The sequence below is a fragment of the Notothenia rossii genome, assembly GCF_949606895.1.
Source record: "Notothenia rossii genome assembly, chromosome: 10".
NCBI classification, from domain to species: Eukaryota; Metazoa; Chordata; class Actinopteri; order Perciformes; family Nototheniidae; genus Notothenia; species Notothenia rossii.
In genome coordinates, this window is record NC_136908.1 from 26392022 (window position 1) to 26419799 (window position 27778).

General features: G+C 41.6%; 1 protein-coding gene across 3 annotated transcripts in view; it reads right to left on the reverse strand.

Annotated features, from left to right (window-relative positions):
- Positions 1–27415, reverse strand: part of nfatc1 (nuclear factor of activated T cells 1) — a 45579-nt gene extending 18164 nt beyond the window's left edge. The window contains exons 1-7 of one of the 3 annotated variants that reach the window (XR_013803560.1): positions 27070–27414; positions 24781–25819; positions 24323–24482; positions 17227–17429; positions 13541–13713; positions 10414–10554; positions 913–968 (exon numbers count right to left, since the gene is read on the reverse strand). Coding sequence is in view for 2 of the 3 variants with exons in the window: in XM_079655986.1 (XP_079512112.1) it covers positions 913–968; positions 10414–10554; positions 13541–13713; positions 17227–17429; positions 24323–24482; positions 24781–25819; positions 27070–27088 (1791 nt within the window). In the remaining variant the exon portion in view is untranslated. Of the gene's footprint in view, positions 1–912; positions 969–10413; positions 10555–13540; positions 13714–17226; positions 17430–24322; positions 24483–24780; positions 25820–27069 lie in introns of all 3 variants that reach the window. The other 2 variants (XM_079655986.1, XM_079655987.1) reach the window with 2 other exon arrangements.
- Between the last annotated feature and the right edge of the window lie 363 nt (positions 27416–27778).

Consider the following 27778-nt stretch of genomic DNA (forward strand, 5'->3'; position numbering starts at 1 on the left):
GAGAACCTTTCAACACTTTTAAAAAACACAACACTGCTGTTCCCCCTTGAGGCTGAGAACATCTACAGTCACATTCCAGTTACACTGCTGTGCGTGTGTCTTCAATGCTATCCCATGCTCATATCAGCCCTAAGGAATGCATGATTTACAACTATTAAATGTGTAAAACATCATGATGGTGCGATGTTAAACAACAACACTTCCATCATGGACCTTATCACCTTATTGGAGTATATATATATATATATATATAAATATAAATATATATATAAATATATATATATATATATAAATATAAATATATATATATATAAATATATATATATATATATATATATATATATATGGGCGTGATACATTCTAATCTCAAGCAAAGTTTATAGTAATTTATTGTATGTATTATACAGTTATATATGTTTTTGTGCAGGTAAATGGTCTGTTCACTCCCACCCTGCCTGAAGTGGCCCCATTGGACTCCTTTGTTTACTTCCACAACATAGCAACATCACTATGTAACACTAGAGAGTTACATAGCACTGCAACACATTGTACGTAGCAGGTTAAGGGGCGGGACATATCTAAGCACTTGACCAATCACAACAGAGGCAGCCAGCTAAGCAATCATAGCAGACAGGCCTCTGGTTTCAGACAGAGGGTGAAAAGAGGCAGTATGAGAGAAATAAAGAGCTTTTTGAACATTAGAGCAGGTAAACATAACACAGTAGAGAAACAAAACACTAATGTGAGCCTGAGAATGAGCATAGTAGGGCCCCTTTAAAGTGATTTGACCATACAAAGTAGGAGTTGTGTAGGTTATGATTCAGAAACCAATCGATTCAATTGAGAACAACTGCTTTAATTCTGAAATTAAACCGGATTGGTCACGTTAACAGTGTCATGTGTATCACTTACAGCCTTCGAGACGTCTCTGTCTACCTTGGCCTCAGTCTCCCAGAGGTGGTGTCCATCTGGAAAAAAAAGGAAAATGACATATCAGAAAATAAAAGATGGCATTAGCGATGTTATTATTATCTGTTACATCAGTGATGAATTAAACAGCCGCACCACGTATCGTCTCTCCCGCCGCCATGAGCTCATAGTCTAGCAAACCTGAGACAGAAAAACACTCAGACAGAGAGAGAAATCTAATGCAATCCTAAAAAAACGAGTCATACCAAAGAGATGAGCGATATCTTTGGTGGAGAGGAACCTTGACTTCATCGCAGTGAGGAATCCCAACATGCGGCAGCAGCTGCAGGACTCATTAAAGCCGGACGACTGGAAACTCGCCTCAACTCTCAAACTCCCAATTCCTTGTGTTCTCATAGGAATCGTTCTGGTATCCCCATATAATGATTGTTAAATAGTAGTTTTCCCATTAGGCAGTAAAAAACGAGGCATCATGTGTTCTGTTGTAAAACACTTTTGTCTTCCTGCCCAGTGAGGTGTCAGAGTAAAACTACCAATTCATTCAACACAGAAGGAAACCATTGCAGTTTCTTTGGACGCATTAACAAGGCCCTAAAAAGACTGCGAAAGGACTTTACGTGGAAAGGAAGCCACAGTTTATGAAGAAAAGAAGAAGAAAAGGTCAGCTGTGGCCACGTTTACTTGTACAAAATGAAGTGAGATATGTGTTTTTACAGGCTGCAGTTTGATAAGTGGAGCGTTTGAATTGAGCACACAGCACGTCGCAGATGGACGGGTATAGAGTTTGAGAGGTGGCACAGCTGGAGGAGGTGCAGCTTGGCAGTGACAGCTCCTATAAGGTCTGAGAAGACACAGGAAACCTGCTCCCGTTCCTTTATTTTCCCACACTGTCTGTCAGCTCTGGAGCTGCTGCTGCTCTCCAGAAGAAAGTTATAAAATGTGTGTCACCTTAGCTAGAAGGAACCCTCGACACCAGAGGAAAATCTCAGTTTTGTTGCCAGATCTCCGGAATTTAGGCACAAAATAAGCTTAGAGAAGGAGCAGAGATACAGTGGGCTGTCATTTTAATGAGAGACTTAAGGGTAGAACTGAATGGGAACGGGCTCAGCTGGGCATTGAGCTGCTGATTTAGCCAGTCAGCTAAACTATTTTCTTTTTTAAGTTTACAGACTTTTTTTGAGTAAATAAATTGGTCACTTATTTAGTGCACCTGCCAGAGATATGGACTTGAGTTGTGTTGTGACTGGACTTGAGACATGATGACTCAAATGACTTATTTGTGTACATTTTAGTTAGTTTAAATGCCACATGTTTTTAAAACATTCAACATTGTCAAAGTTGACCATTTAAGTGTCTTCGTAACGAGACCCGGGAATGGCAATTTGGAAAATGGAAAAGAAAATTGTCTTTGCTGATTAAACATTGGTGAAGACAGACAAAAGGCTTTGTGTCAAACTAATGAAAAAGACATGAAAGTATGTATTCCTGGTAACAGAGAGGGCACCTAAATTCCACACCCTTAAACCGAAAAATAATGACAAAAACCTTTGTTTGAATACATTTGTATTAATAAAATTTGAAGCAAGATAAAATGAAAATTATATATTTCCTGGGCAGCCCATCAATCGGGATAGGTTTACGACATCTGGCGAGCAAGAAAATACCCAACGGTGTGTGGAAGCATGAATCAAACAGAACATTCGCAAACCATGTAGCAGGAAGCCTGTGTGTAAACAATAGAAATGAAAAAAAGATCGGCTTGAAGGAAGTTGTACAGGATACGCTTCATAAAGAATCCAATCGTGGTTTTATCTTTGTGTTATAAAGGCATATTCTCAAGGAAGAAATGCTCCTTCTTACTACTTCTAACATATATTCGTTTGGGTTCAGAGCAGAAAATAAACTCTTAGCTCAACCAATAATAATATTCTTTCCTCTATGAAAGAAGTTCTTTCTCTAAAAAATGTCTGTTTTTCTGTTCCCTCCTGCTCTGTGCCTCTCTTTACTTCGGGAACGTCTCCAGAAGGGGAGCCTTCCCCGCCGATGTGGATCCAAAGGAGGTAAACATGTTGTTCAGATCTCCCTCTGTCTCTCTCTGCTTCTCCCTGTCTGCTTCTCTTTCTCTGACTCACATCATTTTTCATCACAGAGATAGAAACATCTAATGTAGCACTTTTCTGTTTTCTGTGCTCTGTACTGCCAGGAAACGTATCAAAAAGAAAGAGCTCTGAACGCGTGGGATGCCTTTGTTTTGAAAAAGAGCGTACCGGATAATTGATAACCACAGAATGTAATTGATAACCGCAGAATGTTCCAGAGTTATAGGGCACCATCTGCACAACGCCTGCAATGAAAAACCCTTAGCTCTCCAGCTCAATATGGTTTCTAACTCCCTGGCCCACTGTGCTGGATCATTTCCAATATTGTCTAAGTTAAACAACTCAGCCTAAAACCTCTCCCCCCAAAACCACCATATAAACCCAGTACCCCTCTCCAACTCTCACAACGCCCAAGCTCTTCTGGCATTGGCTGCGTCCCAACCTCGCAGAAGTCTTGCGATTCACATTTCGTTAGCGATGGTCAATACAAATCATTACTTTCTCAGAACAGACATAACACAGAGCCGTCAATGGCGCAGCGGCAGTGTGCTGTACAAAGCCATGGGGATCAAACAATATACAATACGCTTATTTGTCATGTTGGATTTATAAAGGGAATCAAACAGCTCCTTGTGCTCCTTAATTGGGGCTGGGTGGAGTAAAGTGCCGGTGCCCAGAGTGAAACAGCAGGGTGGCGTGTGCCCAAGCCCTCATAACGTACAGTAAATATAAACACATGCTCTACCCATGCTCAAAGAGTTCCCTTGTCCTCTGACTGATGACTGAGACTTCTTCCTTCCTCCCGCCTCTGAAAACACGTGGGGATTTTGAAGCTCCATGCAAGAGGCTGCAACTCTGGAAGGTGTGAGCCTAGGCCCGAGCTGATAAATGGCAGCAGAGGATAACCAGACCGTGGCTTCACTCTGGTGCCTGTCACTGCCCAACGTCATCCGAACGCTGGGCAAAGCTTTCATCAAGAAATCATCTCTGGAGTTTCTCAAGCGGTCTTTCCATTTTATGTACCATGCACTTTAATTTATGAAAACCTAATCCCCTCTGTTTATGCATCTTTAATTGATTTGTTTATGAAAACAGTCATTGTTCCCAGAAGTGTCATAGGCAGCCAAACCACCGAACGGCTTTGAGTGGAAGTCATTGTTTTTATGAATTCAATGAAACTGAAGCTTGTTGACCGCCCTTCCCTCCAAACCAAACCACTGCTCAAAGCTAGCAGAGCTAACGGAGCCGCCACATGTTAGAAACAGCATCTGCTGATACATTGCGGTCATCCTGCTCACAGCTCTCATGGGGCTTAAAGGAGGATGGTTATCTGTAATTTTCTAAAGGTAATTCCAGACACCATCTGGCAGCCCTGCAGAAGGATAATCCTCTCCAAGTTCAATTTTCAGGTTCCTGTTTCTTGTGTGGTTGCTCTGGCCAATCATAATTAGGCACAATTGTTGGTGTCTTCCGGTCAGTTAAGAAAAACTCGCCAAGCTTTCTTCTTCCTAAGACGCTCCAACTCATCAGCTGAGGAAAGGACGGACAGGTGGGCAGAATGAGTCACAAAAAAAGACCCCCGCTGTAGCTGAACTGAGGGGGTTTGATGGAGCAGGAAAAGGGTTATTCACAGCAAGACGTTGCAGGAGAGAAGGCAGGTGTTCAGAGCAACAGGCCAGATGTGAAGTCCTCTTTTCTAAGTTAAGCTTATGTCAATTATGGTTTGGGGAGCAGAAAACAAAACATTTTAAATAGACTTGAAAAGACAGTAGAAAGAGGCAATACCCAAAAGTAGATCATGCAAACAGAAACACTTTGCACCATGGCCGTAACGTATTGGGAAGACCTGAATTCTATTGACTGGAAGGTATGCATTATTTTCAGATAACTGCATACTTCTGAAGCAGAGGCACCAATATCGGGCCCATTGGCGACAACAAGCCTCTTGGTGCAAAACCCAATATGTATGGGGTTCCGGTGTAACCAGCAGATAATTGATTTCATCGTTTATAGTTTAATGAACAACTTGAGATGCGTAAATTACTTTACTCAATTTGCCAGTTTAAAAGATACTTTAAAGCTAATGAAAAGCCAGATTGTCGTCTTAAAATAACAGATGTTATTGGATTTCTGCCAATGCATCCTCTCTCCCTCTTTTCTCTCTACACAGTTTGTTACCTGCATTCAGCCAAACCCACTCATACATGATCAATATTACATGGACAACCAAGCGGAAACCCTCCTATCCCAAATTCCTGTTACCTACAGATTTGCATTTATATGCAGATATTTGTTAATAAAAACAAAACACCACCATTGTTCTAAAGTAATACTCATATTGTGAAGGCTGCTATTCTCATTTCCTTTTTTGAATAGTGACGTAATCTACATAAAAATACGTTTTTTATAAACCTCTTCAAATCCTGTGTCTCCTGTAATTCACACCATGTGTTTTTACTGGTTTGAACCAAGAGTGAGTACACTCAATAATCAGTCATTATTAACCTATAAGTAGCTAGGAGACAAACACTAGTATTGAAGACAGACAAAACAGGAACATAAATAACGAACTCCATCATCTTAAACATAATAGTACAACTACACAAAAATACCTATTATAACTTGATTGCTGCCAAGTGGCTGGACAATGAGGGTTATTCTTCTCTAACATGTACCGTTTTGAGAACTTAACTTAACATGGATTTACATTTGAGGAAAAATGCTTCCGTTTTGCTCCACTTGCTAAATGAAGACCTTGAGATGCAGTCGAAAGCTAGTAAGTGGAGCTTTAGGCTACATTTGTTACAGTTACATATGTTTCTAGTCTAGTTTTGTTTACTTAATTGATGTGTTTGATTTACTCACTTCAGTGCAATCCTATAATGTCCTCTACTAAGCCTACACTGAATATAAACACTGTATAATACTCTTGCTAGGAAATGCTATGGTAATACATTTTCCAAATTATCATCAATACTCCAATTGTCAAATTTGGTGATTTAGACATTTTAAGATAGACATTTTCCTGCCTGTTTAGCCTTTTTCAGCCAATACATTATATCTGTGAACCTAGGACACCAAACAAAAAAAACAGAAGTGAATAAAGGACAGGAGGACCTCATTTTACAAATGGAGTGAGTGGTACTTATCAGAGGCATCATCTTCTGGACAGGCCGGGGCAAATGAAAGCAAGGTGAGATTGAGTGAGGTTTGGATTACAGGCTGATGTCTGCAGCGCTCAGGCCGTACCATAATCTCTGATGACAGATTGGCTGTAACCAGGAGTGACAACTGAACTGATCCTATCTGGGATATTTCTACTGAGGCGGGACATGGGAGGCTCAGGGGGGCGTGATCGAGCAGAGCTGTTAATGTTGTCAGATGTTGTGCTGAGACACAGGAACATGTGACAGAGTTTGTCTCTATGGGGGGAAGCAGGGGTTTCCTTCTTTGTGAGTCATACAGTATAGCAACATAACACACTCGAAAACATGAATGAGAAGTACTTATAAGTGTCCCAGTGTCACTATCTCTTACTAAAAATAATGTAATGTAGATCGGACACAAAAACAGAAAGCAAAATAAAAATGCTTCAGTTTGTTTGACACACACACACATGCTATAGGTTGGGGTCACATACAAACACACAATATGTCAACGCCCACACGTTCTGTTACCGCAGCTTCATGAATGCTACTTTGCGAGAGTGTTTTATTGGATAATTGTCAGGAAAATAATAAATCGGTAAAATTAAATACCCTAAGTTCTTTGTGGCAACAACATCAACCAATCAGGGTTTATGAGTTGATCGTTAAAGTGTTTCCCAGAGCTCTGCTTTGGCACGAATAAAATAACAACAAAGCATAATAAAGGGATAATTAGGATGTTTTGAGTGGGGTTGTATGAGGTACCTTTCCGTAGTCAGTATATGATTTACAGTAGATGTACTGTAGGTCAAAACAACCCAAGATTGGATAATTGATCAGCTTAAGTTAACAAAAATAATATATGCATTTACTGTAAGTGTATGCTAAATGTATCACTTTTTTACCGCTTTAGGTTTCCGTGAGCTGGAGTACAGTCTACATTCAAGAAGCACCAGACTCCATTAAAAAAAACATAATTTTAGCTCACAGGACGCAGGAGTTGCTGGTCCACCACTGCTTCAATAAGTTAGTTAGCTTGTGTTATTTTGTGACCTGGGTGAATCTGAACCAACCAAAAGTCAAATAATAACACAAACAAAGTAACAGATTGAGGCAGCGGTAGACCAACAACCACTGTGTTCTTGGATGTTTCAAAACTGATTTATTTTAATGAATTCTGGTGGCTTTGGGGGGATGATTGATTGATGTTAACGCTTCAGTTCTATGTTTGAAATCACTGAGGTAAAGGGATGAAAATATTCTGAATATAGGATACAAAAAAGTTGTTTTGTATCTCCCCAAAACTTATCTCCCAATGAAGCCATTTCACCCCAGAGACGACTGATGCCTCTAATTGTCTACTGTACCTATTCACCGCTCTATTTATACAGATACCAAGACCTAGCATGATCCATAGGGAGCATAATTAATGAACTGGTGGCACAGAGGCAGCTTGGGTAGAGATGTGGAAGGGTTGAGGAAAAGGGGGGGGGGGGGGGGGGGGGCAGTGTAGTGGAAGCCTGGCTTAAGGGTGTTTCCATGGTAGGATTGCCCGGGAATCTGATGCCGGAGCCAGACGTGGGGGAAACCCTCATCAAAAGCAAGAAACACACCCATCAGCATCAGTCCAGAGCCGGCACGAAAGTCAGTCAGATTCAGAACAAAACGGAAACAGAAAACTGGTACTGACAGTATTTACATCTGATCATTACTCTCTTTCTGCTTACGAAACTAATTACCCAATTAATTGATTTATTTTCAAAGAGGCAGAGGTAAATTCCTTGGTTAGGTTAGGGTTAGGGTTTACATTTAAGAGGATCATGCAAAAGTAATCAGCACGGTCAGACTTGGGAGAATGTGAAAAATCTGAAATGGTAAAAGAGTATAAACAAAGTGTTTTTCTGGACTTTGGAAAAAGCAGTTTGACAAAAATAAATCTTGACCTCCATTTATTATTATTTTTTTCAGAATTAACATTTTACAGTATAGCACCTCATGGTCTTCCTCACCAAGGTGGTTTTAATTTGTATTCTTAATATTATGATATGATATAAATTATTATCACCAGTTTAATTCGTCAAACATTTTGAAATGCTGAATTTTGAAAAATTATTTGCATTTTTTAATGAAAGGTTTTATGAGTTAAATGGATATTCTTTCCTTTACTACTATTTAGTTGAGATTAATAATGGAAGCATGTTTAATTACATAGTTTAAATTAAATAAGAAATGATCTTATATTAAGAATTTCCTTGTACTGATCATGAGAAATATTTGATCTTGCTCATGCATCCTGTAAGTGAATAGTGGAAAATGCACAACAAAACAACATTGTATTAGCTTAAAACTTAGCTTTACTAATGATCTGATTTTTAAGGTAAAGCTAGCATAACATAGCTAGAGTAGCCAAGTTAACTTTTTTACAAAATATGGCAAATCAACTTAAAAACACAAAACTAATTAAATGACTAGTTAGCATACTGTAGCATAAAGTCAACATTTAAAAATATGATCAGCAGGAGGCCAACTAGTCATGCTAATAAGCTAGCTTCCTTTTTGCTTTAAATTGAAACCAGAACTTTATTTTTGCTAGCTGGCTAACTTGTACTGTAAAAATTAGGCTTTTTTCTCCTTATAACTGAAGTTCAATCCAACCAGTGACATTGTTGTTGTCTCCAGAGCAGCTTCAGAACATACAACTCAAACACTCCTCTCAGCAGGGCCGGTTCTAGCCAATTTGCTGCCCTAGGCAAGATTTTAGCTGGTGCCCTAGATCTAGGGGGTACAACTCTAAAACACTTATTTAATAATCAAATAAGTATGTGAACATAACCAATCACCTACCATAGCAAATAACAAATAAATGTAACTTTTTTTTATTTTTGTTGTTCATTCATATATTATTTTACCTAGTTAACATTTATTTATTTATTTATGCATATTTTTTTATCTCCAGTTTTAAAAAATGTGTTTGGTTTACTGTCCTATAGTATACATTGAAATGATTTCAAACCTGTTTTTATTTATCCCAATAATTATAAAGGAGTGCCTTGGAAATATGTGTTTACATAAATTGTGATCAAAACGTTTGAGACCCACTGAGATAACTTAGACTAAAGTGAACTATCTAAACACTCCTTTACCTCACTGAGCCTCTCAGTCTGACAGGAGAGCTCTCCTCCACCCTTGTTGTAGAAACATCTTCTTCTTATATCCGTTAGCGCAGCTAGCACCAGATTCTAATAACAACAGCGCCGGTACTGGTGCGCCCTCTCTCTCCCACGCTCTCTCCCACGCTCGCTCCCACGCTCACTCGCACTTTGGCTGTGAGCTGCGGGCGCCAGATAAGCCAACATCCCCCACTTTCATCACTTACAGCGCCCATCGTACAGGGCAAATGAAAAGTGTAACCGGGGTGAAAAGGGTGTTACATTTACTTAATTACATCAAGGCCAAAAATGAGGATGAGCACCAAAGGTCAAAACAATTTTTTCCCTCCCAGAGCTACCCCCCCCCCCAGATCTGGCATCCTAGGCGACCGCCTATGTCGCCCATGCCAAAAACCGGCCCTGCCTCTCAGGAAGGATCAGGGTTAATCAAAGGTGCCTCCGCTGATCCAATCACTTCTTGTTATGAAAAACAATCTCACTTCTCCATTGTACAGCGCTGGAGGGGGTAGGGGGTCTGTGCTAGGACAGCCTTGAATTCTTCCTTTCACAGGTGGAACAATGAAAAGGCTTCCCTCTTTTTTTCATGAGTCACCGGGCAGATAGGATCACATGTGTTTACATGGCTCAGCCCCGGCATACACTGTGGCTCACGTTGCTTTGCTGAGGCTAATCAAGGAAATTGCAGTTTGTAAACCTCCACGCATCGACATCTGGCGGCAGTCCCCTGTGCCTCCAAACCAAAACGGCTTAAAGTAAAAAAAAGACAAACAAATAATGACGCATGGCGCACACAAAAGTGCATGCGTCCACACACACATCCACGCACGCATACACACTGCATTGGTGATCCATTCCTCTGCTGAACAGGCAATGGAAACTTCAGCAAATGTATATCTGCTGGGTTAAAAATACAGCGCATTAATGTGCACCACATGTGGCTCTTTGGCAGGACGGAGGATATTTTGACGGCGGGGGGAGAGAAGAGGCAGAGGCAGTGCTGGGGTTTCTCCAATAAGGGAGAGGGAGACACACAGCTGTACTAAGAGTCCAGAACTCCTCCTGTTTTACCTTGAGCCTTCTCCACGAACACCACCTTGGAGTCGTGCTGGAAGTTGTGTCCGTCGATTCGCATCCTCTCGCCCCCAAGGGCAGGACACGTTTCCAGGCTCCGTTTATCCACCAGAGGCAGCTCCTGGGCCGATCTCTGGGCTGTGGGAGGAGGAAGAGAAGTCTCAGCGTTCAGTAATACACACCCACTCCCCATGCAGACCTGAGCATCCAGGCTGAGGCTGAATCACTACCTAGACAGCTCTCTCAGTCTGGACCGCAGTAAACCTCCACCTCTTTGTGTTAGAATGAGTTGCCTCTAAGTAAAGACAGGCTCCATGTTGTGTTTATTTGTATTTTCCTCAAATATGTTGGATGTTTTGTCTGGCATATAACTATCTTACCGCTCCTGGTATTTGTTTTACTTCTCTCTTGTTCACTTTGGCTCCTCAGTCTTTGCTAATTTTTCATTTTTGTTGAAGTTCTTTAAGTATTTGCAAACATTATCTGTCTAAATGTAATGCTAATGTCTTAGGTTTAGGGTCATCGTGAAGGATTGCTGTATTTAATCGTGACCGCCCGGGATACATAAATAGAGGTTTAATGGGAACCTGAATCCTTTTCTCCATGATGAAATGAATGAAAATCATCTTTAAGTAATTTGGTTCTTCTTGATTTGCATACAACTCTAATTGTATGCTTTAGGAAAGCATCAATCTTTACCACATCTCTCTGTTTCGGTTTCTTGCACAAAGAGAATTTGGGTCAAAACAATTGCTGTGTGGCAGCCGTTCAGAAACTAACAATGGTCTATTTGAAGGAGCTGAGATCATGGTTTAACTACTGTCTTTCATTTACCTCCTAGGGTTTAATCTCTATGGCAGCGCTCAGGGCCAGAACCACATACAGTGGTAGATCAGAGTGACTTTGTCCCGGTCCAGCAGGGGTCAACTCCAGGGCCGCGCGAGGGTCGATAGGGCTTATTGAGCACTGGTGAGTTAAAATGTAGCTCACGATCACATGCACCAGTTGTTAGAGTGCTGCATTGAATGATTACGGCTTTGGGTTAATCTAATGCTCGTCTTTTGATTGAGAGACTAATCGTTTCGTCTTTCACATTTTATAAATGAGTGACACTATTGGCTAATTGATATATCTAGTTCCAAAACCTTTTGTTGAGTGTTTTTTTTAAATTGAGAAACTTCTAGTTGCCAATCCATGTGTCATGTGCCTTTGAGGGTTTTCTGAAATCTTGATGTTTTCTTTTTTGTTGTTGTTGAATTTGGGTAAATATAAGCTGCCTAAATGCTATCTAGTCTTTACTAAGGAAATAGTAAGATTCTACTACATGCTTGCTAACAGCTGTGTTAGGCTACACTTAGCAACAGTGATGATTCAATCTAAATGCTCTAACATGTTCACAATGACAATGCTAACAGACTGATGTTATGGTATTGTTTATCATGTTCCCTATTTTAGCTTAGGATGCTAGCATAATGTACAGCATACAGGTAATTATTTGTGAAATAAACCACTGCAGGGTGAGCAGAAGCTAGCTGCACATGACTGTATCGAGCTACTTTCTAAATGAATCAAATATTTATAACAAGATATTTATATATATAAATATGATTTGTAAATGTTGTATCTATATCTGTACTCGCTGTATTTGGAGATCAGAAATGTGTCCATGGCCCATCAGAATTAATTAGTTATCGAAACATTGAAATAATTAACACATTAAAGCTGAGGCTGATGGGAATTAGAGGGTTTTTGTAGGTATTCTTTCATAAACCAAAGAATTGCAAAAAATGAAAAATTTAACATTATGATAGATAAAAAACACATCAGCAAAGTGTTTACTGTTCATCCTGCGGGGAGCATAATACATCTGAAAATAATTTAAGAGAAAACTATAAAGTATTGAAGAATATTAAGTTTTGTGGTAATGTTGTTTTACTTTTATATACTTCAGATCATCTTTCAACCCCATACAGGGGTCCTGACCACCTTGTAGGTAAGTCGTAAGTCAATTAAATACCCTATTAAGCACAAAATGAAAAGGCTGAGGAGTTAAGGCGATATGTAAACTGAACAACATTTGCTTACAGTTAAATGCGAAAAAACAGTATGCATGATGTTCAGTAAACGACCAGTCAAAATCGAAGGATCCAACGTGTTTTTAAACGGAGCAGAATTAGAACTTCTCCCACTTCAAGTATCTTGGAGTCATACTGTACTCGAACTTGACTTTTAAGAAACATATTAAGAAAGTATCCAATACTATTAAATTCAACTTGCAACATTTTAAACAAATTAGACCTTTTTCTTAACTGTCAATGCTGCAAAGTCATACCTCCACTGTATGATTCTATCCCACATTGAATACTGTTTTACAAACTGGTCGTTTGCTTGTGCCACACACCTGAAACCCATAGAACAGCTGTACAAGAGAGCTATCAAGGTTTTTACAGAAAGCCAAATTCATACCACCACTGTACCATCCTTGAAAAACAAAATTTCTTGAGTTTTGACCATTTTAAGTCTTTTAAAAGTATTTGCTTTATTTATAAATGTTTACATGGACTGGCCCCCCCTCCCTTAGGGGAATTAATCCACAGAAAACACACTGGACGCTGCACTAGGTCAGAAACCAGAGGAGACTGTGAAGTCCACCGCAGACGGACCACTTTTGGACAAAATGTACTTTCCATTAAAGGCAGCTCACTCTGGAATAGCCTCCCAACTGAGATACGGGATTGTCTCACCCTCAATAGCTTTAAAGGTCAACTCAAAGAATGGTTTAGAAACAAACAGACGTGCAATCACCGCTAAATGCACTTTAATACAGGGGTATCTCCTCTTGCACTTTATATGTCGTTGCTGCTGCATTGTATTACCATGTCATAAATAATTGTGTATGCTGCTCTTGCTCTTTTGCACCTTTTGCATATCATGTATATTGTTTTTGCTATGTTTGTAAAATGTAAACTTCTTAAATGTTTTATGTGAGGGACTGCGGATGGGAATGAGCTCAAAGCTAAATCTGGCACTGTTACGCTTCATACATTTTAATGTTTTAAGTGTTCCTTACTGTGCATTTTCCCTGCCAAATAAACGATTAAATACAAATATTAAATGTACTCACAGCACTCTATGGGGTTGGAGGAGGCCTGCAGGGACACGGTTCTGCCGGTGTTCTGGTTGATGTGGACTCTGAACACCATCCGCACACGAGTGTTCTTGCGTCCAATGTCAGTCTCTCCCTTCCTCAGCTCAATGTCCGAATTACGCAGCTTCAAGATCCCAGCGCAGTCGATTCTGTTGAAGACAAAAGATAAAGAGTTTGCCACGAGCCAAAAAATCACATGCATCAACGATTTTCATATGTTCACAGTTCATCAGGATGTGATTTATACAGCATTGCAGCCACAAAAATGCATTTCCACTCCATCAATACAGAGGCTGCAGCCATGTCAACAGAAGATTAACACCCCCAGCCCCGAAAGAGCTTTTACACCTCAGTGCATCCACTCTTGGGTGATATTCAAACTTTATAGAAACAAATTGCTGGGAACATTCATCACGTAATATCTTTATTATGAGCCACAAGAGACTGAAATACTGTTGCCCGTCTACAAATCTTAAAGCTGTAATGATTTCTTTCACAGTGTCAGAGTCTTCATCAGACACTTAAAAAAACCTATTTTTCTATCTGCACTCATCTCAATCTTTTTCTTACTTTAAAATACCCTTCATAACAGTTTCTGGCTTTTCCATCTCTGTTCTACTTGATGCTGCATTCCACGAAGCCGTTAATGTCAACTTTTACACACATTTGAACCATCCCTAACATTCTTTGCTACAGAAACCAGGGCCTGCTACACTGGAGAAGTAATCAGGTGTTGATATGAAAGACCACAGCTGTTCAGCTCTACGCCCACGCTGTAGGGCTGAGAGCAAAACACTAAATACAACAAAAAATGAAGGACGATACCAAGAAGTATGGCAGAATTCAACGCTATCATTTCATTTATTGAGTAATAATTGGAGTCATACCCAGCTGACCAAAGTGGCTACATATTAGCTAACTGATTTAGATTAATGATTTAATTTAAAGCATGTCGTCGTGAGTTACTGTTTCAGACATATAATAGGGCCTGTTTCTATACCACATAATAAAACATCTACTGTATATGTCACACTGGAGAGCATGTCGTAACGAATAAATCTCCCACAAATCCCAGAGCCTTCACTGTAAGAACTCTGAGGCGTGAGGAGAGAGAAACCGTATCCTGAGGTGAAGTCGTTGTATAACGGGAGCTTATGTGTTACATCCATTAAATCGCAGAGAAAGTGCTGATGCTAGCAGGCTGCAGCTCAGACAGAGAGCTCCCGTCCCAGCCAGGAGCTTCCCCAGTAATCTGATCTCTGGCTAATAAAATGGGAAAGCCACCCGTCTGTGTAGAGGGTAGCACGCTGTGGACACAGAAAACGTTATATTTCCAAATTGTTAGGTATTCTAGAAAAGCAGCTATCTACTGTAATATGTTACAAAAGGAACACGATTTCCCCCTGAGGCCTGGATGGATACCTCAGTTAAAGTAAAGTCATAGAATTGGAGTTTAGAAACAGTGATGAATATGTTTGCAAAGCAGCTGCTTCAGATGTTCACATGGCAGGAGTTATTTTATAATCTTTTGGGAATTGAAGGTAAGTTTCAAGCCATTTTAGACAGGGCATGTCCAAGTTATGACACGGTGAGGACTTTGAAAGGAAGATGTTCAGATACTTTTTTTGGTTTTGTGGGTGCGGATTGATCACAAATGACTTTAAACTTGATGTGGACTTGCCTGAAAGACTGACATACAACTCTAGATGTTTTAGGAGATTACTTTTTTTACTCAACTAAACTAAATCCCTTTTCACACATTCATTTCAACCACAAAATGATCAAGAAAGTAGCCAGTGGAGCTGTAGCTGAGGAGCAAGAGACCCAGTAACGAGTCAGGGTGTTGGATAGAGCCCATGTGTGAATATGATGTTGTTTGTTTTAACGGCAGGTCAAAAACTAAAAAAATATAACATCCAAGGGTATATAAGAAAGGTCATTTACAAAGAGTTGGCATCAAAAAGGTCTAAATAGAGAGACGACGAGATTCAGGTACTTTTGGTTGAAGGACTGACCCAGAAATCCTCAGACAAATGTAACGAATAGCAAGAGATTTGGGTTCTTGTGACAAAATGACACACCAATATGTGACAATTGTGTAATCCCTGACATGTCCTGCCTCCTGCACCCTCCACCTGAATTGGTTATTGTCCAGGGGCCGTATTCACAAAGCATTTTATCTTATCGCTAGGAGTGCTCCTAACTCGCGCTAAAACATTTTACGTAGGAGTTTTTTCTTAAAAGTTATTCACAAAGCCGCTGAGACCTACTCATACTAAGGATAAATCCCTAAGAGTGACGCGCCATTGCTATGGATTACGTCGATTCTCGTGCATGAGTTTAGAAGCGGTCAGTACGATGATTGGTTGTTCAGAGCAGGCGGTCTCGGTGAAACTCATCCGCAACATCCCACAAACGAGCCCACTAAATCACCGAAAAACAAGGAAATAGCCTAGGCTAGAAATGTATTCCTATCAAATAGTTATGGACAGTGCAGTTATACACGCATGATGACAAGTTTGTGCAGACCACGATAATGACGTTGTATATCCACGTTAAAGAGAGAGAGCAAACAATAAAAATACGTAAATTGCATTAAATCAAGGAGGCAATTAAAAGCACCCTGCAAACTATTATCCAATGAGCATATTTCCAGCACTTAAACACGTTCAATAACAGCCCATACCGCCGTTCAAGTCCCCCTATCATGATGAATGAAAACAATCTGCGTGTTGATGGAATGTACTTTCTTTCTATTGACGAAAACGTCCTCATCTTTTGATGGCGCAATTATTTTTATGTGCGTCCCGCCAATAGCACTGACCACACCGGGCATACCTGCAATTGCCATGAAGTTGGCTTTGATCCTGTGTAGTTGTTGATTGTCCAAAGGAAACCGGATAAACTGTTGGATGATATGTGGTCTAGAGAGCGCGTTGATGGTTTGGTTTATGGCACGGCTGACTGATGGTTGCGATATTCCTAAATCATCAGCATTGCAAAGTTGCATTTTCCCACATTGCTAAATATCGTAGTGTTGCCAAACATTTTATTTCCGGACTAATCGGGTTATTCCTGTTAGTCGGGGATGTTATTGCATCCCGCACTAATTCCACAACAAGTTTGATAACCTCACGATTTAGCCTATATCTCTTGATCAATTCACAGTCTTCCATTGTCTCCAAAACATTTCGTCTCGCAGCCATTTTCAGATTCTTTGTGAATAGGTCTTACTGAGTTAGGAGTCCTCTCGAGGACTTTTAAGCTCTCCTAAACTTAGGTGCTACTTTTAGGCCTAAAATACTTTGTGAATTGCTCTTAGTGAATAAAATTAGGAGTCCTAAATTTAAGACTGACACGCCCATTATGTTTAGGAGTTTCTCCTAAATTCGCCAGTTAGGAGCTACTTTTAGCCCTAAGATCCTTTGTGAATACGGCCCCAGAGTTCCAAGGAAAACGGCTCTGAATATCTTTATACAAGTCCTTTGGGGCAAGTCCGTGTCAATTCTTCGTTCGAGACTCAACATTGAAGACAAATGTTTAATTACTTGAGACTTGATTTGGGAGACGTAAAACAAACACTAATTCCGGTCCACACCCACTGTCAACATTTGATTCGGATATTTGAACCTGTGAATAGGAAATCTCCCTGTGACACTCACATGGCCCGCATGTTGTTCTCCGGCAGCAGGGGTATCTCCAGGATCTTGGTGTTGGTGTGCAGGGCCTCGTGGCTCGGGGTGGACACCGTCTTCCCGGTGATGCGGTGGACCTGGTAGAAGGCGTGGGGCCGCAGCAGCCTGTCGTCAGCTGTACCAATAAACAGCTGCAGGGTCAGGGGCTCGCTCTCCATGTACCCGTGGAGCTAAAGGGGGGGGGGGAGAAAGAAAAGACTCAGTTGTGGTTAAGCCCTAATGTCCACCCAAAAAAACATCCATCTGCAAATGTAGGTCCTTCAGAGGTCAGGCTCTCAGTGTGATGGTTTTCAAACAAAGCACCCATTTAGGATCTTGTAATCACCCTTTTAATCTTCTTTTACTTACTACCACTGGCCCGTACACACTTCCTCCATCAGTTAGTGTCAGGCCTGCCAAGATGTTGATCCTACAGTAGCTGGCCCTCAGGGAGCGCCGCTGCCAGAGAGCAGTAAAACCACCTACAGTGAGCAGCGCTGTGATTTGTGACAAGACTAAGCTAGTGTTTCAGAAAAGCCAAAGTCATGTCAGCTCCACCGAGCCCCGGCCAATCAGGGTAAAGGAAAACTCTCTCCTCTGATTTTATCAGTAAAACGATCCCGGCACGATGGAGCTGGAGACAACACAGACGTGCTGCTCGCTGTGTGCTGGGCTCGACCCAAAGCACTCCCAGACCTCCAGAGGTGCTGCTGACAGGAGGCCTCCTGCCAGGATGACCTCAACCACCCAAACTGCAGGGTGCAGGCATGCAGCCCAGACCAACAGAGGGAACCTGAGAACACAGCTACCACTGACAACGTCTGAGAGTTACGTTTGTTATCCTCACAGTGTGACGGGGAGGAATGATAACTAACTTTTGATGACATTATAATTTAAAGAAACACAATCTGTATAATAGGAAATGAAACGAATTGACTAAATAGTATAATTGGGGACAAAGTTTCAATATGTAATTTTGTTTGAAAGGCTAAAGCTGCAATCCATTGTTTTCGTAGCAGAAGAGATTGGGGGGGGGGGGGGGGGGGTTGGAATGTACTACACATTTTAGGATCCCAATAAACCTGATCAGGATTTTTTGAGCTTCCGGCACAATATATATGCTTTAGTGTTTGGCAAAATCCCTTACTATAAAGACTTATATCATTATGATGTAGTAAACAATATGCAATCAGAGTTGAAAAGGTATTCAGATATGTTTACCTAGTAAAACGAAAGTGCTGCATTTAAAATGATACTGAAGTAAAATGATAAATTGCAGAACAATAACCCCTGTGTAAGCTATTACATATTATATCATGAAATGTTAATACCTTTTTTTTTAAATGGTTTACAGGACATCAACAGAAAGTCAAATGACTTATTGGTTAATCATCTAAATGCTTCAGCTGTACCTGTATTAACTGTCCTGTAGTTAATAAGTAAACACATTTGATAAAATCTTCATGTTTTTATTTATTTATAATACTTCATTTAAAAAAAAAAAAAAAAAACTAAAGCTGGCAATAAATGTATTGGAGGAACAAGTCAATTAGTTTTCTCTGAAATGTAGTAGAAAGTTCTAATAAAAAATACCTCAAGAATAAACGAAAGTTTGGCAATTGAGTGAATTATTTACATTCTAACACAGTATTTAAAAAAACAAAACTTAATGAATATACCAAGTTTAAAACTTTGCTGCACTATTTGTTAGGTCTGAATAGGAGGAACTAATATTGATGGCCTGTCAGGGTAAAGTATGATCATTGTTCCCTTTATCAGGAGTTCATGTTCAAAAATATGCATCATAATCTAAAAGTGTCTTTGGTAGAGCTGGCGGCCCATGTACTGAAAAATATGTTTGAAATATATCTGATTATAGTGAGTCAAATCCGGCATAAATAATAATAATAATAATAATAATAATACATTTGATATATATAGCACACTTTAAAGACAAACGTCATCTCAAGGTGCTTCACAAAGCTATAAGGAAAAATAAGTTAAAAGATATCTAAAGGAGCATGAGTGGATAAGAAAAAATGACAATATGTACACCATCAAAGGCCAATGCAAAGTGTTAAAGCAGCAAATGCTGGACCCCACCTAATTACAAAGCGCTGTGGTTGAGATTGCCAGTGCCCACAACAAGAGTGAAAGGCTGGGAGCGGGGGGGCACAGCATGTGATTTGGAGGGTTGAAGAGTCTGCAGCAGCAGGCCTGTGTATTTGTGTAAGGAAATGGGTTGCTGCCTAGCAATGCTGTTTATTTAGGCAGCAGGAAGGAGTGTGATGAAGTGAGGAAGCCCGCTCATAAGGTTTTACTTCTCAAACTGTAATTACAAACAGATTACTGATTATAAACTTTGATTTATTATCAGAGTGAGATACTAAGCAAATATAAATAATCAAACTTGTTAATGTTACCTGAACGATTTCAGCTGTTCCTGATTGCTTCCAAAGCTTTAAAAAGTAGGCCTTTCTGCTTATGTGAGCATTTTAGGACATAACAATGTCAAAACGGCACTCTTGAAATCAAAAAGCCTCACTGCTCTGTATCATCTGCTCCATACAGCAGCTGCAGCAGACAACAGTTGTGATTTGTTAGTGCAATTAAATCCAAATGATACCGCTACATGTAAAGCCTCCGCTCCTCCACTCAGTTTGATATTGGCAATGCAGCACTCCTCTTAGTTCATTTTATCACCCACAAGAGGAATGCGGAGACTCCGGCTGCTCAAGGCACCAAAGACAAAGAAGGAGAAAGGGATGAGGGCATTCGGGGCTCCCTCTCCATTCCTACACTCTTAGAATCAAGAGCTTCAAAAGGGTTCTTCCTGAAAGTCTGAAGCTGTCTTCCCATGACCAGCAGTGAAACGCTGCTGTTCTGTTCCTATGGAGAGAGCGATGCCGCCCGACAAGACAGGATGCTAGCCTCAGCATGGCATACACCTCAAAAATGTTTTCCAGTTCAAAATATTTCAACTTTGACCACAATTGCTGTTGACCTTTTGACGTACAACCATTCAGATAAACGAAGAGCCGTTTGAAGCACCGCCAGCTAGCACTGGAGGTCACAAGGAGGCGTTTTCACCAACAGGCTCTGCGCCCTACATCGCAGTGAGCAAAGAGCATATTGTATGATGTGAAGGCGGATTTGGGATTCTAACCAGAACAATCTGTTTCGAAACAACCTTTTTTCCAAGAACGGGTTCTTTGTAAGACTGAGGAGGAGCTGTTTCCATTGAAATAATATTATTTTGGAATAATCAGTCCTTCAATGATTGCGGCAGTAAAGTGAAATAAAAACTATTTATTAGCTAAGTTGAGGTTAAGGTTACTCTACCCACAATACACAATACATGGAATACCGTAGTTGTTTGCCACATCTTTCATAGAACCATCAGGAAAGGGCTTAAGTTGAAAACGTCTTTAAAATGTGCCTATTCTTAGAACCGCCCTGGTTGGGGTTTAGATAAAACCCTTGGGATATGAAAGGTTCTCTGTGGAACCCCGTGTTTGGATCGTGTTAGCACCTTGAGAAGGTGGAAAGATTCTCAATAAAACCCATAAAGAGGGTTCTTGGTCTGCGTGACAAGCCAAAGAATTCTAACGGTTCTTGTTAGCATCTTTATTTCTAAGAGTGCATCAAAGAGTTTCCCAGCTCTGAAAGGATGATCACACAGACACGCATTAAAATATGCACTGCTTTGTTTCAATTTAGTTGAAAGAGGGATAGTGTGACCGGCAATTAATCCTGTCATGCTTTCTGCTTCACATGATATTTGTTTATTACATTTTGGTCAGAAATCTAAATTTGATCAAGGCCATGAAAATGCACATGACTCCAGAATATTAATCAACAACAATGCACTTGAAACAGCTCTTTCGACAATGGGCTGATCATGAAAGCTGAACTTCAGACAAAGAAGAAAAGACCTCACAGACTTGAAAAGGGGGTATGTCCTCTCCACCAAAGTACAGCATGAAACCCTGAGCATTAACTGTGGTGAGGACTGCACACAGCACTTCAGAGGGGCATACTTTAGTCTGCTGCTGGTGTAAGGACGGGTGTGGTTGAGGCAGGCAGCCGCGATGGGATTGAAAGAGAACAGAAAATAGCTGGCTTAGCTGTGCTGGAGTGGAGAGAAAAGTGTACCACACAGACGAGGACCTTCCAGAATAAACTCTGTAAAGTCTGGGCAGGGTTTGAGTCAGAGGGCGGCGGACGAGCCACAGAGGCTTCGTCAGCCAGCGTCCACAGCAGAGGCAGCAGCCTGTGTGTACCATGTAATCAGGAAGTCACAGAGATGGGGCGGCCTCCAACATCTCCATCACAGCCTGCCAGAAACGTGTGTGGTTTGGTTGCTGCCGCCTCCGCAGGACGCTGCGCGCAATGATGTCAGCCAGTACACACGGGAACTTTCCTAAACAAAGGGAAGTCTGTGTGTTTGGGGTGGTAGCTGGCGGAAAAGTAGGGGAGGGGGGAAGTTTGGGTTGAGGTTTAAAAGAGAACACACACTCTCCTTTTCAGCCCGGGTGAGCCCAGACCCCTGTCATTAAATCATTAGCACCTTCTCATGGACAAATACACACGTCCTGTGCAGATGTGAGTGTAGCTGCAACAAAATGCATGTAACAGGTTTTGGTTTCCACATGTCATATTGGTGCATACTAATATAATGTCACAGCAATGTTAAACTTAAAGCATTTCGAACGATGGCTTGTTGGTGATACAGCAATCCTACTCTGTTCATTCTACATACTAATAGTACATAATCCTTACTATCCCTATGGTTAAATAAGTATAAACTGCATTTTTTTGCAGTTAGAATAAAAGAGCTGAATCTATTTAACCATTTGTTGTCAAAGGAAACTATTTATTCAAATGTATTGTTTTACAAAATCTTTCTGAAGAGGTTTCACCCTCACTAGGCAATATTATAATCTATCACTAATCACATAATGTATTTTTATTATTGAGGACATTTGGAAAGCGCTGTATCATAACGAGTAACTTAACCTTAATTCTCTGTCTAGAGTTGTTTTGTGACTGGTTGTAGAAATGTTTAACTATTTTAGAAATGTTTGTTTTTCTTATCATATTTTTCAAATTGATTAAATATATATATATATATACATATATATCAACATTTGTATCAGCATCAGCAACCCCTTATACCTCAGGTATCAAACCTGCATACGCTTCTAATCACTTGAGGAAAATAATTCAAGCTATAATAAAGAGCGCATACACAGCAACATTAAGCTAACGTTGGTGATTGATGGTTCTAGTTCCTTTAGATCAGGGATCGGCAATTTGGATGGTGGTGGGGGCCACATAATGTATGCACCGGCCACCAGGGGGCCGCAGATTCACTTGGAACACACACACAAATTGCATGTAATTGTCTAACTTGAACCTAGCTAAGACACTCTGCTGTTCCTCAGCGCCGCTCCCCCTCCCTCCAGCTGAAATTATGAATAAAAAGTGTATAGTAATCATACATAACACGGCAGGGTCCATGACAGTTTGTTTTCATCTGATTTCAAATAAACAAAGTCTTGGTTTTTAGAATATTAAACTTGTTTCGCCAAATTCAGATGATAAATACAACTTTGAAGCTTGTAAAGGCATAATTACAAGCGACAACTTAACGTCACAGCAGGCATAACAACAGCCGGTGTTTCTTGTGAGTGTAAACAAACACAATACACACAAACGCGTCACCAAACGAAATCATGTACGCAGCTCGCGACGTAACTAGGAGTCTAGTGGACGGTATCAGTACTACAAGTACAAAAATAAAAAAATATTTTATTTTATTAATTACGTTGTTTATAAATTAATCTGAGGGCCGCAAAAAGAGGAGGCCGCCATTTGTCCATCCCTGCTTTAGATGTATTGTCCCAAAATATGTGTAACCTTTGTAGAGGCAAATAGAAGACAACTACTCACACTGTTTTGGATCAAATATTGACTTACTGTACACTAACTCCTGAGGGAAAAATCTATCCCATTAGCTGCTAAATGCTCAACTATGTTTACTAGCTTGTTGCTAACTTCATCTCACTGGCTCTAGCTCTCACTGAAGTATAGCATTATTTACACATCTGTTTCGTCCTTTAAATGTTTGCTTAGCAATGTTAGCATTCCCCATTCAAACTACAGGAAAGGGTTAGCTAACGGCACCTCTGGCAGAAAAGTACTCAAAAGTCATTTTATCGGAATTGAAAGCCAAACACAAAAACAACTATTCCCCACATGTGACGAATGTCTGGTTAACTTTTAGAATTATTGTAATGTTATAATAAAATGTCAAAAGGTATAAATTAAACAGACGGCCTGGCTCACCGCTCACTTTGTCCAACTCGGCGCTGCAGACCCTTTATTTATTCAAAGAATGAGGTCAGCGGTGTGCAGTAATGGTTGGGGGACCAGATGGGTTTAAAACCAAAACATATCTGCAGTTGTCCACATTTTTTTTCTTTAGACACGACCACCAGAGCTACTGTGGTCAAAGCTCATGACTAAGCTCTTACTGGACATGCTACATCACTTTGTAACTGTCTGCACTGCATTCGACAACGCAATGGAAAAGTCTGAGTCACTCTTGTCTGGACAGGAACTGAGTGAGTGGACTGTTCACTCTAATAGCATACCTATGGTATTCCATTCAGAAATGTGACATCTTTTAATAACATAACAGCAAGGCTATGAAACACAAGTTGCCCAAATCTATTTTAACACTAGGTATAAAAAAACAGGAGGTTTACTGTTGAGGCGAGACGCGACGAGGTAAGGAGAAATGGGTCTAATGGCTGCACCATGTGTTGGTCTAATCATCACAGGAAACCAAACAGTCTAGCTTAGGGGTTCTCAACATTGGGTTCGGGCCCCTGAGGGGTAACAGCATCAATCTACAAGATGATGTGAAAATGTTGTTGATTTTTTTGCTTGCGAAAACACTGGATCATTTTACTTCAAAATACTCATATGGCAATTCAAAGACAAAAATAGAGTGTTTCAGATAGATGCTGCTTTGTTTAAAGACATCACAAGATAAAGAAGCGCGAGTTAAGCAGACCTGCACGACGGGGTGTCCTCCTGCCAGGGCCTTCACCGCCCCCCTGCTGCCCTCCGTCTCATAGTGGGCTCGGTGGTGGGACTTGGGCTGCAGATCGACCTTCAGGCTGTACGGCCCCGAGCTGGACGGCAGCTGCCAGTCGAGAGCGGGCAGGGACGGGCTGTCGGGGTGAGAACATGTCCAACAAGTTAACTTAGCAAGGTGGGAGGAGGGCTTATTTTAGATACACTTATCAAGGTAGAATGTGCAGAATGTGAAAACACTGTGATATGCACAAGTTTGGGATAACCCTTTTTCACAAATATGTTTAAACATGCTGTCTCGTCATTAAGTAGTCTGTTTAATGTTTTTATTTGTGTCGAGCAACAAAAGTCTACTCCCTTCAGGATTTATTTCAAACTAATTTGACCTCAAGGTGAATTAAGTCTTCTTCAACTCAAACCAGGGCGCTCGCTTACCTGACATATTGCTTTGGCTTGGACCAGGAGTACGGATGCTGCGGCACATCCAGAAACCCTCCGCAGTAGCCCTCCTTCTTTAATGGCATCCGTTGTTCATCCAGACCGAGCTCCCTTGGAATCAGGTCCTCACCTCCAGGCTCCAACTTCAGGCTGATGGTGGGGCTGTGCTCCAGGCTGGTTTTCCGGGCTTTGATGGGGATCCCCTCTCCGAGGTCGGTCACCCCATCCGTGGTCAAGGCATTGATGGCTGCCAGGATGGCCGAATTGGTGTACTGGTTGGTGTTTGGCAGCCAGCTTTCCTCTGTGATACTGAGGCGAGGGGAGGCCTGCGGGGAGAGTCCAGGGGAGTGATTTGGTGAGTACGGGTATTGCTTGTGCGCTGGTCCGTTGCCGTTAAAGCTGTACTTCCTCTTTGCACCACAAGGGGAGTTTGGCCTGGAGCCGCGCTGACCCATCCAGGTGTCGTCTGTCACGCTTGTGCGAGGAGAGGTGGAGGGGGAGTTGCGAGGAGATCCACCAGAGGTGAAGCCATCCCCTGGCAGGGTGAGGGTGGACCCCTTGGGGGACACAGAGGGCGACTGCCAGGGAGAGTTCTGGGGCGAGTTGTCGTAGTTGTAGGAGAAACTCGACTCGTAGGAGGAGGCGTCGGAGTGGCCGCTGCGGGATGAGATGCTGCTGGCCGGGCTCAGGCAGCTGGGGTCTCTGTAACTGTCTGCACTGGGGAGGGTCAGCGTCACTATGGAGTTGACCCGCTTGGCAACAGGAAGGTTGGTCTCCTCCACCTCATCCTCAGGAAACTGACCGTAGGCTGTGATCTCGATGCGAGGGCTCTCAAGGGCCGGGGCCCCGTTTGGGCGGACGCTGGAGGATGAATAGTAGCCGCCCGCTCTCATGTCCTCCTGGGAGTCGTAACTGTGAGGCTCTGTGACGGAGACAGATATAGTGGGGCCGGACTTGAGGCTGAGGTACTGGGAGGGAAGACAAGGGTTGCCCAGTGGGAGGGAGAGACTGACATTTGGCGTGTAGCCATATGCATCTGGAAGGCAAACAGATTGACTTTGTTACCATGATAATCAAACACACATTTACTGGCATGCTCACTGAGTGGGACACAGCTGCCAAGTGGAGTCTTATGAGAGCTGCATAAGAGGTGTTGCCTAATGGCAAGAGAGCTGCTTGACTACCAGATTTGGCCCTGGCTATTTCCTAATGCATTCAAGTTAAAACTTGACTTAATCACACACAACATCCCTGAATGGATCAAATTATACAAAGCAGAGTTGGGTGACACGGATAAAGGTGCCAAAAATAACTCCAGACTAAAAATAACTAAAGCCAAACACAGGTGGCTTTTTTACCACTTCTCGATGCCAAATGTATGCCACTTAATGCACATGCTGTAGCTCATAAACGCTTTTGTTGGCTGGTTTCATGACCCAACAGCCATTGAAAATAAACACAGGAGGGACATGTTTAGTTTATTTGCATGCTGTAAAGCTGCATGTTGTACCCAGCTCGGGGGAAAGCTCATGGTCTTGTGCCAAAGCTGCCGCTGGGTCATATGAAACTCTGCCTGTCTGTGGCAAAAGCTGAGGTCACAACCAGGGGCATGGGGGGGACATGGGAACAGGAGTTGTGGTTACACGCTGCATGAAGCTGGGTGAATGTGCCCACAGTGGAGCACGTTGATATGGATGGAGATGCAGACAGACAGTCACCACAGCTCCTGTCTGCTGTGAATTAAAGAAAATTAGGGGCCCGCCATAAAGACTATGACATCAGTGCAGCACCATGTGAATCCTTGTAATAAAAGAAAATGATGCTTACATTTAATTATGCTTGTGGTGTGTGACACAGAAGCACTGAAATGTTTATTTTCTATAATTAAACTGCTGCCAGTTAGCTGACAGGTAGCCTGAGGGGCTATGCCATCAAATGACTAGAATCACCCACTATTTTACCCACAATTCCATGTCAATTAGTAGCAAAAGTTACATTCTGACTATTTTAGGAACACTTTTTAGTCTCGAGTGGCTCACAGAAGCAGAACCACGCCCACCATGCCCAAATCATAGGGAGGGGCGCACAGTGTATATCTCCACCACTGGTTTAACTGCACTCTGAACACAGACATTTAGCAGGGCAAAGTGCTGCTCGTTCAATGTAACATCACAGCTCCATGTATCACATCCGGGTGTAAAGTGTCAAAAATGTAAGAGAAGTTAAATAAATGCACTGTTATAATAAAAAGGAAAGCATTCTGAAATGAATAAAAGTCAAACTTACCCTCTTCTGCGGACTTCATTTTCTTCTTCGTCTGGAATCAAACCGCTGCAGATGCCTAATCCATATAGCGGAGTTTATATATTCCACAGCTGTTGCTCAGGATCCACACGCACTGTTTCACCGCTAACAGACAACGAGATGAGAAAAAAAGTCGCATCCAAAAGAAAAAATGCGAATACAAATATTAAAACATGTGGAATAAGTTCATGGTCATTAAGCTATTTCCGTCGCGGTGTGGAGACGCGGGGGACCCTGGCTCTGCTGCTGGCTGTGACGCACTGCTCCGGCGCACGGAGGACTTCTGCGCTTTTAAACTCGGGGATCACCTCGGCGGCGGCGCACCGCCCCTCTCCAAACTCTGACGCACACACACATGCCCGTTTACAGGACGGGTCCAATGGAGATCCTCTCTCACTGGGGCTTCCAGAGGAGAAGGAGGCCAATTAGAGAAGCTGGCGGCAGTGAAAGCCTGAAAGCTCCTAGATGGGTAAAATAAGCCCTCGCGACGGGAGAGTTGAATACAAACCTCCAGTGATTGGAACAAACATCCTGTACACTGCCTGCTGGTGATCGTGCTGGATAGAGCCAGGTTCAGAGGAGGAAGAAGTCACTGTTTAGGAATACTCTGTTACAGTAAAAGTCCTGCATTCAAAATGTTACTCAAGTAAAAGTACAAAAGTATTAGCATCAAAATATAGTTCCAAAAGTA